The sequence below is a fragment of the Pteropus medius genome, unplaced genomic scaffold (assembly GCF_902729225.1).
Source record: "Pteropus medius unplaced genomic scaffold, Ma_sr-lr_union100, whole genome shotgun sequence".
Classification (NCBI taxonomy): domain Eukaryota; kingdom Metazoa; phylum Chordata; class Mammalia; order Chiroptera; family Pteropodidae; genus Pteropus; species Pteropus medius.
In genome coordinates, this window is record NW_024350919.1 from 59,282 (window position 1) to 75,585 (window position 16,304).

The 16,304-nt window shown below is 62.9% G+C and overlaps 1 protein-coding gene across 1 annotated transcript in view; it reads right to left on the reverse strand.

Annotated features, from left to right (window-relative positions):
* Positions 1–13,884, reverse strand: part of ITGB2 (integrin subunit beta 2) — a 25,177-nt gene extending 11,293 nt beyond the window's left edge. Inside the window, exons 1-6 of the mRNA XM_039840060.1 lie at positions 13,836–13,884; positions 12,873–13,018; positions 2,508–2,568; positions 2,177–2,265; positions 354–534; positions 20–190 (exon numbers count right to left, since the gene is read on the reverse strand). Of these exons, the coding sequence (XP_039695994.1) occupies positions 20–190; positions 354–534; positions 2,177–2,265; positions 2,508–2,568; positions 12,873–13,018; positions 13,836–13,869 (682 nt within the window). The 5' untranslated portion in view covers positions 13,870–13,884. The remainder of the gene's footprint in view (positions 1–19; positions 191–353; positions 535–2,176; positions 2,266–2,507; positions 2,569–12,872; positions 13,019–13,835) is intronic.
* Positions 13,885–16,304: the final 2,420 nt, after the last annotated feature.

Consider the following 16,304-nt stretch of genomic DNA (forward strand, 5'->3'; position numbering starts at 1 on the left):
CCGGGTGGGCGGGGCTCACCAATGCGGCCGGACTCAGTGATCTCGTTGAGGGCCCGGAGTAGGTCGCCCCCCAGCTTCTTGACGTTGATGAGGTCGTCGAGCATGGAGTAGGAGAGGTCCATCAGGTAGTACAGGTCGATGGGGTAGCCTTTGGCGCGGCGGAAGGTCACGTTGAATACCGCCGCCTGGCCTACGCAGAGATGGGGGCACGTCGGGCGCCAGAGCCTCGCTCTGCCAGGGCCGCCGGGCCTTCTGAGAGGGCGATGGCACAGAACGTGCTCCCTTTTACAAAGAACACAGAACACGGGGCTGGAAGAGACCCAGGCCCCTGGCACAGCGGGGGGCAAGCCCACCTGGTCTCGCGTAGACCGTCACTTTCTGAGGGGACAACTGCTTCCTGCCCCCTTTCTGGTCCTCCTGGGTCTGGGCCAGGCTCCTAGGGTCCATGATATCGTCAGCTGCACAGCCCTTAGATAGCAGCTGCTCCCGTGTGTCACAGCGAACGGAGTTGGGCTCATTGGGTCCCGTGAAATTCTGGCGGGGAGAGTCAGAAGTCAGGAACGGGGAAGAGAAAACACGGGAGCTGTGCAGGCTGAACCCCACATCATGCGAGGCGGCCGACCCTCCTCATTTCCTCCAGGTCCGACAGATGTCCCTGTGGCATGGGGACACAGCAGGGGCTGGACAGCCCTCAGGGAGACACCCGCCCCCAGACGGCCTCTCCACGGGACTCCCAGACCACGGCGGAGCCCGGCCCAGTGGGTCTCCTGCCGCCTCCAGCAGCAGACGGCACTGGAGAGCAGAGTCTCCAGCCCAGGCTGACCGTCAGCTGGACACTCTGCGGCCCAGAGCCAGGGGCGGCCTCACCGAGTGTCTGGCTGCGGGGTCCACCCTTTGTCAGAGGGAGTGGCTGTCTCCCCAGGGAATGTGGCTGTCTCCCCTCAGCCTGCGTGGCCGCCCAAGGATCCTTCTGGAACACGAGCCAGGGCTCTACGCCAACCCCGTTGCAGTCCAGAGGGCACGGGGCCAGGAGGAGCAGGAGGCCTGGACCTAAGGTGCTTTCCTTGTGACCGCCGTGTCCCCACCAAGGCCCCCTAGATCCTGACACGGCAGGAGAGAGAGGAGGCCGCGCTGGGTGGGTCCTGCCATGGGCCAGAGCCAGCCACACCTGAGGGTGGCATTGCTCCCACTGGGAGCTGCCAAACGCCAGCTCACAGCTGAGCTGCTTTCCGCAGGGCGGTCCGGAGAGTAACCAGGCAGGGGGGCGGGGGTGGGGACGGCATGGGGGCCGCCTCCTGAGCCTCTGCGGCACCACGTTCACCTTCGGAACCCCGTGAACTCTCTACGTGCTGGAGAAATAACATGAACAGGAACAGAGAGCGAGACAAGCCTCCGATACGTCGACTGAATCGACGTGTGTTCCTGGGTTACAGCATCGCCCGGGGGAAAAACGGCTATCGAAACATTTCTGGATGAACTGGCACAATTTGCACCTTTAAAATATTAAAGGACAAAGTGGCATGATGTCTGCAATATAGTCTCAGATTTGAGAAAAATGAATAATGTGTGAGTGCGCACCTGTGTGTTTCCATTTAGATCTGCAGGGTCACAGCCTCGGGGCACCCTGGAAACGGGGCGTGGGCGGGAGGTGGGGGACTCTCGGGGAAAGGACAGGGTCAGGGTCTTGGAGGACCTTTAGGGAGGAGGGCATGATCAGTGTCGGGGGGCCCCGGGGGAGTGTGCCTCTCCGGGAGGAGGGTGGCCTGGACAGGGGCTGTGATGCGGGGACAAGGGGCTGGCTCGCCCCTTACTGTCCTGGCCCTTGCCTTCCTCCCCAGGGGCCTCACCCCTGAAACATGCTACAGGGAGCGAGGCCCCCATAGGGCGCTGCTGCGCTTCCCGTCCATACTCTGGCCGCTGGACCGCCGCCTGCCTCCCTCCGTGCTGGGGGCCGTAAGGGACACATCATGCAGCTGGCCTCCTGCCTCCTACTCCCGGGGGCCCAGGGCCCAGTGCTGGCCCGGCCTAGCACGCCTCACTCGGGTCAGCCTCCAGGCTGCCCTGGGGCCAGCCAGGTCTGTCTGTCAGACGCCCCTGTGTCCTGTCAGCTTCTGCCCCACGAGTAAAGGGCCAGGTGATGGTCCTGGGTGCCCGCCGGGCAGGAGGAGGCTCTTACCAGCTTCTGACACCAGGCGCAGCCGGGCCCCGACTGGATGCATTCCTGGCAGGTGCCGCCTTTGTACTTGGGGCACTCCTGGGAGAGGACTGTGGGCGAGACGAGACAGGCCCCATGAGCGGAGAGCCAGCGGCCATAGGAGGCTGCGGTGGTGCATGGTGGCGGATGGGTGACCAGGCCACACGTGGAGGTGGGCGGAGAGGGGCGGACAGCGGGAGGACCCGGATGGCGGGATAAACCAGAGGCGTGTCTGCCAGGCTCTGGGAAGGGGGCCTCCAGCCAGTGCTAGGGTGGGCATCCTTCCTGACCCGGAATGTTCTGCAGAACTCACCAGACCCGAGGGAGAGCAGACCCGCCAGGGCGAGCAGCAGGGAGCATTGACACAGCATGTCCTGTGGAGGGAAGGGTCTTGGTGACAGCGCCCGGGACCCCAAGCGCTGGGTGACCGCCGTGCAGCCCTCCACACCGGCCTGTGGATGCGGAGCCTAGAGCCGCACCCCTGCTGCGGGGGGCCTTGAGCATCGGGGCAAGGCCAAGACCGGTCATTCTCCCTGACTGCCCTGCATGGCTGCACGCCAGGGGACTGGGGCCTGGCGGGCAGTGGCTGTCACACTGATGAGTGCTGGGCATCCTGCCAGTGACATATGCGAACAGACTTGCACATGCGCAATCACGCGTGTGCACACACATCATACACACGTGCACACATACGCTGCCACGCCCCGAGCCCGCTGGACCTCCCAGGATGAGCGGAGGGGGACTCCTGCCGGCAGCGCATACGGCCACACAGACACCCACAGACTCACGGTGCACACACCACACACATGCATGTACTTGTGCACACACCACACACGTGCACACACCACACACATCATAAACATGCATACGCCGTCCACACACAGACACACACGGTGCCACATGTTCTGAGTTAGAGCCATGAGTGGCCTCCACACACCCTGAGCCCTCAGCGAATTGAACACTGAGCTCAGAGCAGAGACTCGGGCGCCCGGAGCTCTGGCGGGTGGCAGAGTAGCCACCCTTGAACACCTGGGGCGCCCAGACCGCACCCGCCGCCTGCTGGGCACCGGCACGCAGGGCGCGCCAGGCTGTGCAGGGCCACCGCTGCCTGCCCGAGGCGCTGGCCGTAGGGGACCATGAATTTGTTCTCGTCCATCAGCACGGGCCGTCCTTACCCAGAGCCGGGGACAAGGCACAGACAGGGCATCTGGCCAAGCGGCTCGTTCAGGCACCCCGACTGCTGACGCTCCCAGAGGCACCATCACGGGCGCGATGTTGGACGCCTGGCGTTCTGGTTCTGGTCCTGGTTCTCGGAGGCAGAGGAAGGACCTCTAACCCACTGCCCACACGCCAGGGGCCGGCAAGGGCGACGCTGCCATGGCTGCAGACGCAGGCTGGGCATAAAGCAGCTGTGCCCCTCTAGAACAGCCAGGGAGGGTGGCGGGCCTTCCTGGGGGGAAGGGGGTTGGGCCCCCAGGTCTGAGCATTCTAGGTGGCCGTGGCCTTTTATCTGACACCAAGAAAGCAGAGGTGTTGAGCAGCCAGCAGCCGGGAGCTCGCAGGCAGGAAGGGGCTGTGCCTTATCAGAAACGGTGATCAACAGGATGCCCCGGAAGGTGAGGTGGGTGCCAGCTGCTCTGCCTGAGCTCCTGGGGGCCCGGCTCCCGCCGCCCCGCGTCATGCCGGTGGGCCTCGGGGCCCTGCATCGGGCGCGTCTGTCCCAACTGGCAGAGGCTCCGGCCAGGCCCGCCCGTCAGCGAACTGCGTGGTCCCACCGTGGGCTCTGGGGGTGCCCGTCAGTGGGTCCTGCCTTCTCCTTTGTTCTCCCACCCAGCCCCAAGTTCCTGCCTCTTTGGAGGTGACCCTGTCACCACAAGATTAAACCCGAGACCCAGAAATGTCAAAACAGAACCTTCGCTCCTTCCCACTCGGGTCAGAAGCAGGACGGACTCCTGCCTGCTCTGGCTTCCGGGGCCGCAGCGGCAGGCAGCAGAGACGTGGCTTTGGTTCACTCCAGGCCCCCGGCTCGTCAAAGTCCCCTTGTCTCCCCACCGTGGGTCATGGGGCTCCGGTCGAGGCCGCCTCAGCTCTCCATCTGGGTCCCCCAAGTTCAGCAGCTGGACTGGTGCCCCAAGTGTGCCCACCGAACCCTCAGCTGACCTGCACTGCCCTGGGGCACAAGGTCCAGTCGGCCTCAGGATAGCACCCCAACCTTTGAGGCTGGGGCTGCTCCAAGCAGAGGGTGGGGAGCCCCATCCCCAAGCGCCCCAACCATGCGTGTGGTCTGAGCAGGTGAGCGGGTCCCCCTTTCCTGGGGCAGGACCTGCAAGCAGACCTGGGCCTCTCTCCTGCGGCCGCAGACCAGCCCCCTGGAATAGTCGTGACAAGCAGCTTGTAAACAACTCGGTCCTCGCACGGGGAAACCGAGGCCCGAGCGGCAGCAGGGTGTGGGCCTGGGAACGGTGACCCCGCTGCACTTCCTCCCACAGAGAGGGGAGTGGACCTTGGTCAGGACAAGACCCACAGGCAGCAAGACCCTGACCCTGAACACAGGAAGCCAGGTGGGGAAGGGGCGGAGCTGCCCTCTTCCCCGCCTGTTACTTCACGGGTTCCACCCTGGGACAGACACTGTGGAAGCCCCACCCCACCCTGGCTGAGTGGGGGCCGGACACCTGGGCACCTGGCGGCTCTGGGGGCTCAGGGATGGGCTAAGGGAAGGAGGCAGAGTGCAGATCCTGCCACACAGCACTCCCCTCTGCCTGGGTCCTGCGGGATGGGAGCAGGACCCTCCTCACGGGCCGGGGTGGGGTTCACAGTGGGCGTTCCCTCGGGGCCCCAGGGCCTGCATGCAGCTCGCACACCCGCAGAGATGAAGGCCCCTCTGGGCGCAATCCCGGAGGCCGGTCCCCGGTCAGCCCCCGGCATGCCCGAGCCTAGGAGGAGGCCCGCCTCAGCGGCTCGCTCTGCCTCGGCTCCTCTGTGTGGCCGGGGCTTTGTAGGCCCGCCCCCTGCTCTGGGGAGGACAGGCTTGCATGGCAGCTGTGTGTGCAGTGACCTGAGGACCTGGCACTCGTGGTCCCTGCACTCAGTAAGGACAGCTGGCAGGAGAGCAAGCGAGAGGCCCTGGGCTGAGCGGAGGAGAGGGGCGAGGGCAGGGGGGGAAGGGCGTGGGCCCCAACCTGAGAGCTCCTGCCAGAAGCTGCCCCTGACGGCCCCCCGCTCCCCGCCCCCGAGCGCTGGGTACCATCCCCACCGGCTAGGCCGCCATCTCCCCGGAACTGGGACACCCCGCTAGCACGCCTCACTCACCCAAGATGCAAGATGCAAAACCCTAAGCCAGGCGGCTGGAGAAAGCCCAGGCCCCAGGAACCCGTGAGAACCTCTGCCCCACCCAGCGGGGGAAGGATGGTGCAACCCAGGGTAACTCGGGGAGCAGCTCCCCAAGTCCCCTGCGCCAGCCCCCTTCCCGAAACCCCCAACGAACGCTACTAAGGAGGGCCCACCGCACCATGAACGAAGCCCTAAGACCTCAGATTCCAGACGCCGAAGGAGCATTAGCAAGAAAGTGTAAGACGTCTCAGATCACACCCTCTCACGAAAACGTCCCCATCTGGCAAAAGACGAAAGAGGAACCATCAGTGAAGAAACAGGACTCGGAGCAAGAAGCAGAGGAGGCCAGCATCTCCGCGTGGGAGGAAGCGGGGGCTGGACCAGGCTTCCGCCGAAGCGCAAAGCCCCAGAGGAGCCGCTCGGGCATCCGCGGCCTCCCTGACCCTCAGCCCTCGTGGGAGCCTGGCCTTGACCGCCCGCCCGTCAGGGCCAGACAATAAACCCGCCTGGGCGGGCTTGTAAGAGGCACCAGATGGGGTGATGGAGAGCGGGGAGCACAGGTGTCGGGCGTCCTCAGAAGTGCGAACGGAGGGAAGGCGGGGGCCCCTCCTCTTCCTGGAGTGGATGGGCCAAGGCTGTTTCATGGAGAGAAAAGTAAACGTCTCCGAGGGACCCCAAAGAGGCCCCGGCCTTTCTAAGCCAGACAGAGCATCAGTGCATGATCTTTTTTCTCTCCTTTAAATCGACACAGGAGCCACTACCCAGAGCCGAGGTACCGCAGAGGGGGCGGGATTGTACCGCCGCCCACCTCGCGGTCAGGGCTGAGCCGGGGGCGAGAAGGGCGAGGGGCTCCAGGAGGACGCAGCCTCCAGCTCTCCAGGCCTCCAGCCCCACAAAGGGTCCAAGTGCCTGTGGACACAGTCGCAGCTGTACATTTCACCGTCGCTGAAGTCCGAGAGCAGACATTTGACTAAATGGAACAAAGCGAGACCTCCCGCCACACGCACGTGAATTAGAAATTTTAAAACGCTGCCGAATATCTTTTAAGGCGAAGAGGAAATCAAACTCACGTTCACAGACGTTTTGGAAAAGAGGGTGACGCAAACGTCCTCTGGGCAGTGCGGTGGGACCTCTGTCCCCTCAGGGCTGTGAAGCCAGTGCCCTAAATGCTTTCCTGCCAGATGGAAGGACAGTACGCTCGGGCACGGGGATCCAGAATGAGGGCGCCTGCGGCAGAGCTTCGCCGAGGGAGGCAAGAGACCCACGGATTAGGGCGGAAGTCGGCGAATCAGAAAACCAACGAAAAAGCCAGAATTGGTAAGGGCATCGACACCCACTTCCTGGGAAAAAGCAATAAAACGGATCGCCTGGAAGAGGAAATGCGTGACAATCGCCGGGGAGGCTTGAAAGGAAGCGACGAGCCAGCTGGGGGTGTTGTTTGCAGGGTGGTAAGTGCCCTGAGAAGCTTCGGGCCCACAGTCCAGTCTGGTCGGAGGCCCAGCGAGGGGGCGTGAGCGGGTTCGATACCGGCCAAGGCAGGCTCGCGTCGCACAGCCTGGCGCCTGGTGACAGTCAGGGACACGCCAGCTCAGCACCCATTCATACCAGGGACACGTAAACTCAGTTTCAGATGGCAAAGCGACAGAATAAGTAGACGAGCCTGTGCGTCTACAGTAAGGACACCTCAGCGCAAACCCTAGGGAAACAAAAGGCTCTGAGGACAGATGACTCTGAAACAGCGAACTGGTCCATAAGAACATGGAACGGGTGGAAATATTTAGTTACTATCCACTGCCAAAGGAGAATGGCAACCTTCGCCACCAAGGATGTCCTAGACAGTGACGAACAGAAAGACAAACACCCCGTGGGAGAGGCCGCGGGCCAGAGTAGAGGACGGGGCGCCACTGGTGAGCAAACTTTTGAGAAAGTCACCTGGCATGTGGTCAGGTGTGACAATCGAAGTAGCTAGGTTTCTCGCTGTCCAGTGCAAACGTCTTGAACATTTAGAATGCCCCCCACCTCACCCCCCGGGACCTGCCGCACAGGCGACGTGCCAGCGACTAGGTTTTCAGGGTGGGAAGTGACTGGGAAGCCGGTCAAAGCAGATTCGCCTAACCTGTCCCAGTGTCTCTGGGTGGGGCCGTCATAAGTTTTTTCTATTTTCTTCGTTATTTTTGTCTGTATTTTCCAAACGTATAATAACCATATAGAATTTTTTTTTTTTTTTAATTCATGCATCTAAAAAAACCGGAACCCCGTGATGAGTGACAACGAACGGCCCTGAGGTGAGCTCCTCCCGGCGCTGGACCCGGTCAGTTCTATGCTCCCGCTGCCGGCACTTCCGGGGACCTCCCTCCACTGTGGGGGGAGGGCTGGGGACAGCTCGCTGCGGGGACAGCTGCTCCTAGACGGTTCCTTCGCTCTCCGCCCATCACTGCGGGTGCCCCTCTCCCGGATTCTGGGGTCCTGCCGAGACCTCGCAGCACCCTCACCCCGATACTCCCACTAAATTTCCGTTACGCTCATAGGCCCCCCGCTCTGAAAGCCTATGGCGGCCACATCAATACTGTTTAAAGTGGGCTGGGGGAGTGCTGCCCCCCTGCGCTGACAGTGAGCGCCCCCGCCCTGGAACACTGAGGGAGACCGCGCCCCGCGCCCCAGGTGTGCCCAGGTGTGCCCAGGTCAGCCCACTTTGCCCAAGGCTCCTCCCAGGCAGGGCCCCAGGCTTGGTGTGGCGTCGTAGCCCATGAGGCCGGCCTCAGCCCCTGCCTGAGCTCTGGGTCGCCAGGAGACCCCTCAGACTATTTCTAGCTGTGGCCCAGGAGGCATCACCCCCAAAGGACCCCTAAAGCTGCCAGTGAGTGGAGTTATGCCATGTGACCGCAGAGGACCCTGCACCTCAGATCGGCTGGATCTCGGCACCCAAGAGGCCCGGCCTCCACCGCAGCCCCACACTTCCCGCCTAGGAGAAGGAGGCCGCCACGCGCTCTGTGACTCCTGCTGGGCCGAGGCGCTGGCTGTGGGGTTCTGGGCTGTGGGGTGGGGACCCGTCATGGCAGACATGGCCAGTCTCCACAGGGAGCTTCCACCAATGGGCCGTGGGCCCTGCTTGGACGGCCACTCAGGGCTACAGGCCCCATAGGAACCAGACTGCACGCTGCCTGCAGCGCCCACCCTGCTGGCCTCGCTACACTCGGCACTCCCGGCCTCATCCTGACCACACCCACCGGGGGGCGCCGTGCCTGTTCCCCATTCCACCAACGGCTTCGAGAGATTCAGTGCCTTCCCCAAGCCACACAGCCAGGACAGGTGCTGCAATCAGCCTGACCCCGGGGCTGGCGCTCCTATACCTATGCCCGGCTGCTGAGTGGCTGCGGACAGGCCATCGCAGCCCTCTGAGCCTCAGTTTCCTCTCCTGTCCCAGAGCGCCAAGGACGCCAGGACGATGGAGTGCAAGCGCCAGCTTGGCCGGCACCAACGGGCCATGGCAGCCAGCTCCGTGCTCACACTCTGGTCTAGATGGTGCTGAGAAGGAATTTCCTAGCGACATTAACATTAACTTGGAAAGACTTAGATCACAGTGTGGGTGGGCCTCACTCGATCCGTCGAAGGCCTGAAGAGTAAAGACTGCGGTCCCCTGAGGCGGAAGGCGGAGTCCGTGTCCACACAGCTTTCCAGCTCCAGCTGCAGCCCCAACGCCTCCCTGGGCTCAGGCCCGCTCTGCAGAGTTTGGAGCTGCTGGCCCCCCGCAATCACATGAGGCAGCCAGCTGCTCAAATGAATCCGTTTCTGCATGCACACACGCGCGCACGCGCACACTCACACACGCATGTGTGCACACATGCACTCATGCACACACGTACACATGCACAGACACTTGCACACGTGTGTGCACATGTACACACGCCCACTCATGCACACACGAGTGCACACATGCACAGACACTTGCACACTCACGCACACACACTTGCACACGTGTGTGCACGTGCACTCATGCACAAGCGCGCACATGCACAGACACTTGTGCATGTGTGCGCACATGCACAGACACACAGCGCGCTCGTGCACACACATGTGCGTGCACACATGCACATGTGCACACATGCATGCACAGACACATGCACACGTGCACACACATGCACATGTGCACTCACTCACACGTACTCATACCATGTGTCTTGTTGCTCTGTTTCTTGGGAGGACCCTGACTCCGGGCTCAGGGAAACTCACTGGAGGTGTTTTTCATGGCCTGGGAGAGGAGGGGGCGGCCGCACCGCAGCTTCCTGCTCTGTGGCTCCAGAGGCCGCGAGGGCTCCACTGCATGCCACCCCACACCCCATGAGAGCCCTGGGTGGTGGCATCACACCTTCCCCAGAACCCGGATGACCCACATGACACCCTTCTCAGACCTAGGCCGTGTGAATTTTGTGCTGAGTGGGGACCCGCGTGAGGGGCTCGTTCAGAAGCTGGGCTCTGCCACCTGCTCCCTGACTCTCCCCAGCTCTGCCACTGGGCTGCTGGGAGGGGCAGTGGCCTAAACACCCTCAGCTTTCAGAGGTGGGGGCTCTGGGCCAAAGCAGAAAGGCCAGCCTAGGGCACAGGTGGCGCAGTTCCAGTCATTGGCTGTGCCTGCCAAGCCTTGACTCACCTGTGCCACCATGTCACCAAGACACCCACTTGCCAGCGATGGAAGCGACTGGAAACCACCAGCTTTGTCAAGGGCTGCTGCTCCGCCCACAGCCCGCCCTGCCCAGGAGAAAAGGGCTGGAGGGCTCTCTCCTGCCCCTGGGGGAACCCAGTGGCACCCCTCGCCCTTCCGCTGGCCGCCCGTGGGGCTCTGAGTGAGGCAGCTGGAGCCAAAAGCAGACTCCCAGCTTGGTGGGAAGCCCACGTCCAGGGACGAGGCCCAGCCCCAGCGGCCAGGGCAGTCACCAGTGGCCCGCATTGTCTGGGAAAAACGGGGTCTCAAGACCACAGGGCCTACCGAGACGTGGGGCCCCCGCCCCACCTCCCTTGGCAAGGCGGGGTTCAGCAGACGCCCTCCACCGGGACCCAGCAGACGCCCTCCACCGGGACCCAGCCCACGGGCACAGGTAGGGCCTGGGGTATGACGACGACAAATCCAACACCTCGTTTTAGGTGCAGCTTGTGCAAAAAAAGCAGTGAGCACCCTGACTGGGCCCACCTGGGCGGGGGTCACCTGGATGTCGCCAAGACACTGAAGGCCTCCCTGGAGCTGGGGGTTCTTAGCACGGCCAGGCCCCTGTCCTCTGGGCGGACACAAGTGTTATTAACCCCTTGCAGGCAGTGTCCTCATCTGTGAAACGAGCACGCCACCCCGTGACATCGCCCCCGGCGGACGCTCACAGAGTGACGGCTGTGCACAGAGGTGAGCCCCCTGGACTCGTTTCGCGGAGCTGGCCCGGGCCTGCACCATGCGGCTTCACCGCAGGCTCGTCACCACCCCGTCCACCACCCCGTCCACGGGCAGGCATCTGTCTGCAGCTCCGTTCCCTGTGGAGCTCGGCCTGGGCCTGAGCTGGGTCTATGGACCGCCGGCCAGCCGGACATGGACCCCGCGGCCCACACGCGCCCCTACATCTCCGCCCCAGGGAAGTAGGTTTTGAACTCTAATTATAGAGCCAGCGGGAGTTTAAAGCCCCTAACCCCCCTGGCCAGGCCCGGCCCCCCATTTCAGAGGAGGCAGGCTCCTGCGACACTCTCCCAGGGTGGGACGTGTGGATGGACAGCGGGCACATCCTCCACAGGGTGCTGGGCAGTCCCACCCCACGAAAGCTCCAGGTAACAGCTGTGCCCTGCTCCAGGCCTCTCCTCGCGGGCGAGCTGACAGCTGCAGGGCGGGGAGGCCCACCCGGACTCCTGTGGAGACGTGTCTGGTCACCCAGCTGCTCGCCTATTTCACTCACTGGCTAGAAAGACAAACGGCGTGTGGGGGCTGAGGTGACGCACTCCTAACGTGGCAGACCTGAGCCTTAACCTCACAGAAAGCCACGAGGCCTGGGCCAGCCCCTGGAGGCCCAGTGGCTGCAGAGTCCAGCCTGTGGTCCTGCTCAGGATGTGGCACTGAGGTGTGGGCTCAGCCCCTGCTGGGCGGGGCAGGGGCCGCACTGACGGACCCCCCAGCACTTCTCAGCAGCTGTTTCCTGCTGACCCCCAGCATCCGGCCTCCCCACTGGCCTCACTATACGCTGGATGCTGGACGGATGAGGCCCGGGAGGTCTCGCTGTCCCTCCCCCTTCACCCCCTGGGCTCAGAAGAGGGGCTTTCTGGGCACGGCCAGGTGCAGGGGGACCTGCCAGGCACAGCACTAGTGGTCCCAACACACGCACGCACACACACACACACACACACACATGCACACACACATGCACACGCGCACACACTCACTCACCGGGTCAGGGGAAGAGGACGGGGAGGCGAGGTGCCAGGGGGAGGTGGGCTGGACCAGGAGATAGCCGTGCGTGGGTGGTCTCGGTGGACCCCAGGCTGCAATCCCCCTGCTCCCAGGAGACCTTGAGACAGGCCTGGCCGTGAGAGGTTTAGGTCGCACACCTGATGCCTGTCCCCTAATTCTCTCCATCACCCAGTGCTTCCCCGGCCTCAGGCCTGAGCTCGTGAACCTTCAAGAACCCAGGAGAAGCAACAGACACCACCAGGAAAATGGACCGTGTACACACACACCTCACACATATTTACATACACACCACACATCCCTCACACACACACACACACACACACACACTAAACATACACACTCACACTCAGACACACACATATGCAGACTCTGCCAGGGGCAGACCGGCCCGGGCAGCTCTGGGGGCATGAGGAGAGGAGGGCCTCCTCGGGCAGAAAGAGGAAGGCACAGCTGGCCAGGCCCCCGCTACACCCATCGCGGCCGGCCCCGCCCAAACCCCCCGCGCTCGACAGCTGCGGGGACGGCTTGCCGACCCTCCAGCCTCCTCCTGGCTCTACCGGGCCTAGCGGCCACATGTCAGAGGCTCGGTAAGTGTTTGTGGGAGGCCCTAGACCTGGAAGCCGAGGCCCGGGGTCTATGCCACGTCCTCTGCCACTCCGGGCTCCGGTCCCCTGAGTTATGGATACTCCCATTATGCCATGCAGATCTCCCCTCGGTGGGCACAGCGCGCCCCTCACTGGGCCTCGGGAGAACGGGGCCTGGAGTGGACGACCCCAGGCTAGGGAAGTGGACCAGGGCCACCAGGGCCACAAGGGCCCTTAAGAAAGGAGGCAGCCACTCCCCAGGGAAGAGCCACAGAAACTTGTTCCCATTAGAAAGGCCAGCGTGGGCACAGGAGCCCCGGCCACTCACCATGCTTGACAGCCTGAGACCGCGGCAGGGGCGTCCGGCTGAGCTGACAGGGGCTTCTGCCCACTCTTCACCGGGCTGGGTCTGTGGCATGTCTGGGATGACACTGGCCCTCCGAGCCCTTGATGGTGAAGACACGATGCTTCCTGCTGTAAGGCGCACGGCAAGGGAGGAAGTAGTTACGAGTGGGTGATTGCACCACACGTGGCCCGGCAGCCCCAGCACTCCGCTCTACACGGACTCCCGAGGGGGTATGTCAGAGGGACACCTGGACCAGCCAGATGGGGTCCCACCATTCACTGTGCATGCCACAGCGAGAAGCAGAGCTGAGTGAACCGCTAGGAAGGGGGGCCCACGGCGACCCTGAGGGACTCACCCACATGCCAAGGGGGTGGCTGTGCCAGGGAACGGGGACTCATGGAGGGAGTGCCCGAGAGATGAGACCGGCCTTCAGCCTGATCGCCCGGACGGTGGAATGCACCCATCAGAGAAGCAGCAAACAGGGACCCTGGGGGCACGCACTCCTTCGTGGAGATGGAAAGGAGCAGAGGCCAACGGCTGGAGAGTGGGCTCGGGGCCGGCTCGGGGCAGGGAGCTGGGAGACCTGCAGGTGCCCATCAGCCCTGTGACCACGGGTGGCCTGGAGAGAGGAGGGCAGCCGGCAGAGGACACAGACCACGGAAGTGCCGGACCCCAGGCAGGACCCAGATGGAGTCCCGTGTGCCCTCAGGAAGGGGTGGGCCTGCAGCGAGGTCCCCCCTGTCCTGCCGCAGCACAGGAAAGGTAGCGAGGACGACAGGGAGAGGGGACGAGGGGGACAGGGGGACACTGCGCAGGTCGCATTTTAAAAGACTTAAGAGCCTTCTCCACCAGCCACATCATGGACTGCACGACATCGCTGTTACTTTTCTAGGTGTGACAAAGGTTTTCCGATTATGTTTAAGAGTCCCCAACCTTTAGAGTTACCTGTGGAGACACTGCAGTTGACATGGTATAACATTTCTGGTTTGGTCCAAGGACTGGCAGGTGGGGGTTAGGCGGGGAAGCGAGCAGGGCTGTGGATGAAACACCATCGGCCTTGAGCTGACCGTTGACGAAGCTGATGTTGGGGTGTTTGGACCAATTAAACTGTTCTGTGCACTTTCGTATACGCCCAAAATTTTCTGTAGTGAAAAAAAAAATGTTTAACTTTGAAAAGAAGTATAAAGGTGTTTAATGGGTATAGAGTTTCAGATTTGCAGGATGAGAAAGTTCTAGAGACTGGTTGCACAACAATGTGAGTGTCCTTGATACTGAACTGTACACTTTAAATAATAAGGATGGTCATTTATTTTATGTGTATTTTGTCACCATTCAAGAAAAAAGAAGTGTAAAAACGCTGTCTATCAGATGACCTGTTAGGGGAGACACAGGCTGGGGGCTGGGGCGGGGGCGGGGGCAGGGCAGGAGGACGGAGGCCAGAAAGCGGTGTGAGGCTCGGGGTGGGATGCTGGGAAAAACCTTCCCCACTTCAGCCAGGGAACTCCATTGGCCGTCTCCCAGAGTCCTTCGGAGCCGTGACCGCATCCTCGCCCGGCCTGACACTGAGATGCCCGCCCAGGGGCCTCCAGAACATGACGAGGCCTCCCCCAGAGCATCCCCCAGGTGTGGGGGTGCAGGGGCAGATGGGTGCAAGCGGAGGGCAGGAAGAGATGTGAGGGCGGCCGCTTCCTTCTCCTCGCTGTCCTGACGCTGGCCGGGCACCCCCAGCCCCGCCCTCATCCAGCCACGTCCCCACGACAGACAGCCTGAGACCCCAGAAGGGGCTCCTGTGTGACGGTCTGAAGAGGTGTCGTCATGGTAGGGAATGTGAGGCGAGGGGTCCCAGACGCACTTGACAGAGACTCCGGGGCAGGGGCTGCAGAGGTCACTGATGCCGGGGTGCCGGTCAGGGCTCTGGCCCTGCAGCCCAGGATGCTGTATGGGTGACCGAGCGAGGGGTCACCCATCCATCACTGGAGGGGCCTGGGGTCTGCCCCCAACAGGAGGCATTCAGTGAAAGCACTGCCCATCACTTGTCACCCAGAAGGAGAAAGCGATCTCACCCTAGGTGGCTCAAGGGCATCCGGGTGAAGGCGAGGCCGCTCTCTGCTCCCGGCTCTTCCCGGGCTCCCAGCTCCCCTCTCCCCCTCTCGCCCCCGGCCTCTGCCAGCTCCCCAGCACCCCAGCCCTCGTCTTCTCCCGACCCTCCCCCATCCTTTCTTTTTTTTTTAAATTTCTTTCTTCTCTGTAACTTCCGTGTACAGTGTTAATTCAGCTGTTGCTCCTATGTGGGAGGCAGGGTAGGAGGAGCTGTCAGAGGCAGCGGTGGGGGCGCAGGGGAGGCAGGTGGCTCTGCTGGGGGTGGGGAACAGAGCAGGAAACAGTGCCAGCCCGCCATCGGTGCTCCAAATAGCACTTTCTCGGCCACCCCCTGCAAATCCACAAGGTAGGCAGAAAGCCACCAGGGCCTGGGCGACAGAGGTCCCTAAGTGTAACCCAGGCCACAGGGGCAGCCAGGTGACCTAGAAGGGACGGATGAGATGCCGGAGGCCTGGGAGTTTCCAGCCGCCACCGTCCTGAATGCCCGCCTGGGCGCCCGGCCCCAGCTCCCACCAGCCACTACCCACACTTCACGCAGCTTCCTCTTTGCCTTCCGCTTTCTGGCTTCCGCCTCCACGGCAGGGAGCCGAAGGTGGTGCGTTCCCACCTCCCTGACCCACCCAAAGGAAGGCATCGGGCACCCCGGGAGACCGGGGGCTGGGGGCTGGCCTTGGACCTGAGCGGGGGTCGGTCCCTGGCCCTCATCAAAACTGGCTTGACCATGTGGAAGGTCACACTGAAAAGCCTCTTACAGACCCAGTCAGCGGGAGGAAGACGGCCTTTAAGTCCAAAGGGGATTCGTGAGCAGAAGTCAACTCCAGGAAGCTATGGAGGGGACTCAACGACCTCAGACTGGTCCACCCTGCTGGGCTGACCTCAGACTGGTCCACCCTGCTGGGCCACGCACAGCCCTGCCCGAGAGAGAAGCCACGGAACACGAGTCAAACGCCAGACCAGACACGGCTGCGGGGGCGGGGCAGGGGGTGGGGTGGGACCCATGCCTGCTCCCCAGGACGGAGAGGCCGATCCCTCCGCACACCGCGAAGGCCAGGCTGGCTCGCGGGACCCTGGCAGGTCAGCGGGGCCACCTAGCCCCGCCTCAGCCTCCTCTGGGCCATTCCCCCGGCACTTATCCAATGGGCATTTCCCGCTGGATTCCTGGTCATAGCAGTGCTGGACGTTGAGGGCCGCTCGGGCGATGGCTGCGCACTGAAGTCTGAGCCCCCTCTGTCAGAGCAGGTGTGCCCTTCCGACCCCAGGTTGCAGGGCGCGGTTTCTACGGGTGCTTTCTAAGCTGCTCTTGCCCCAGGGGCC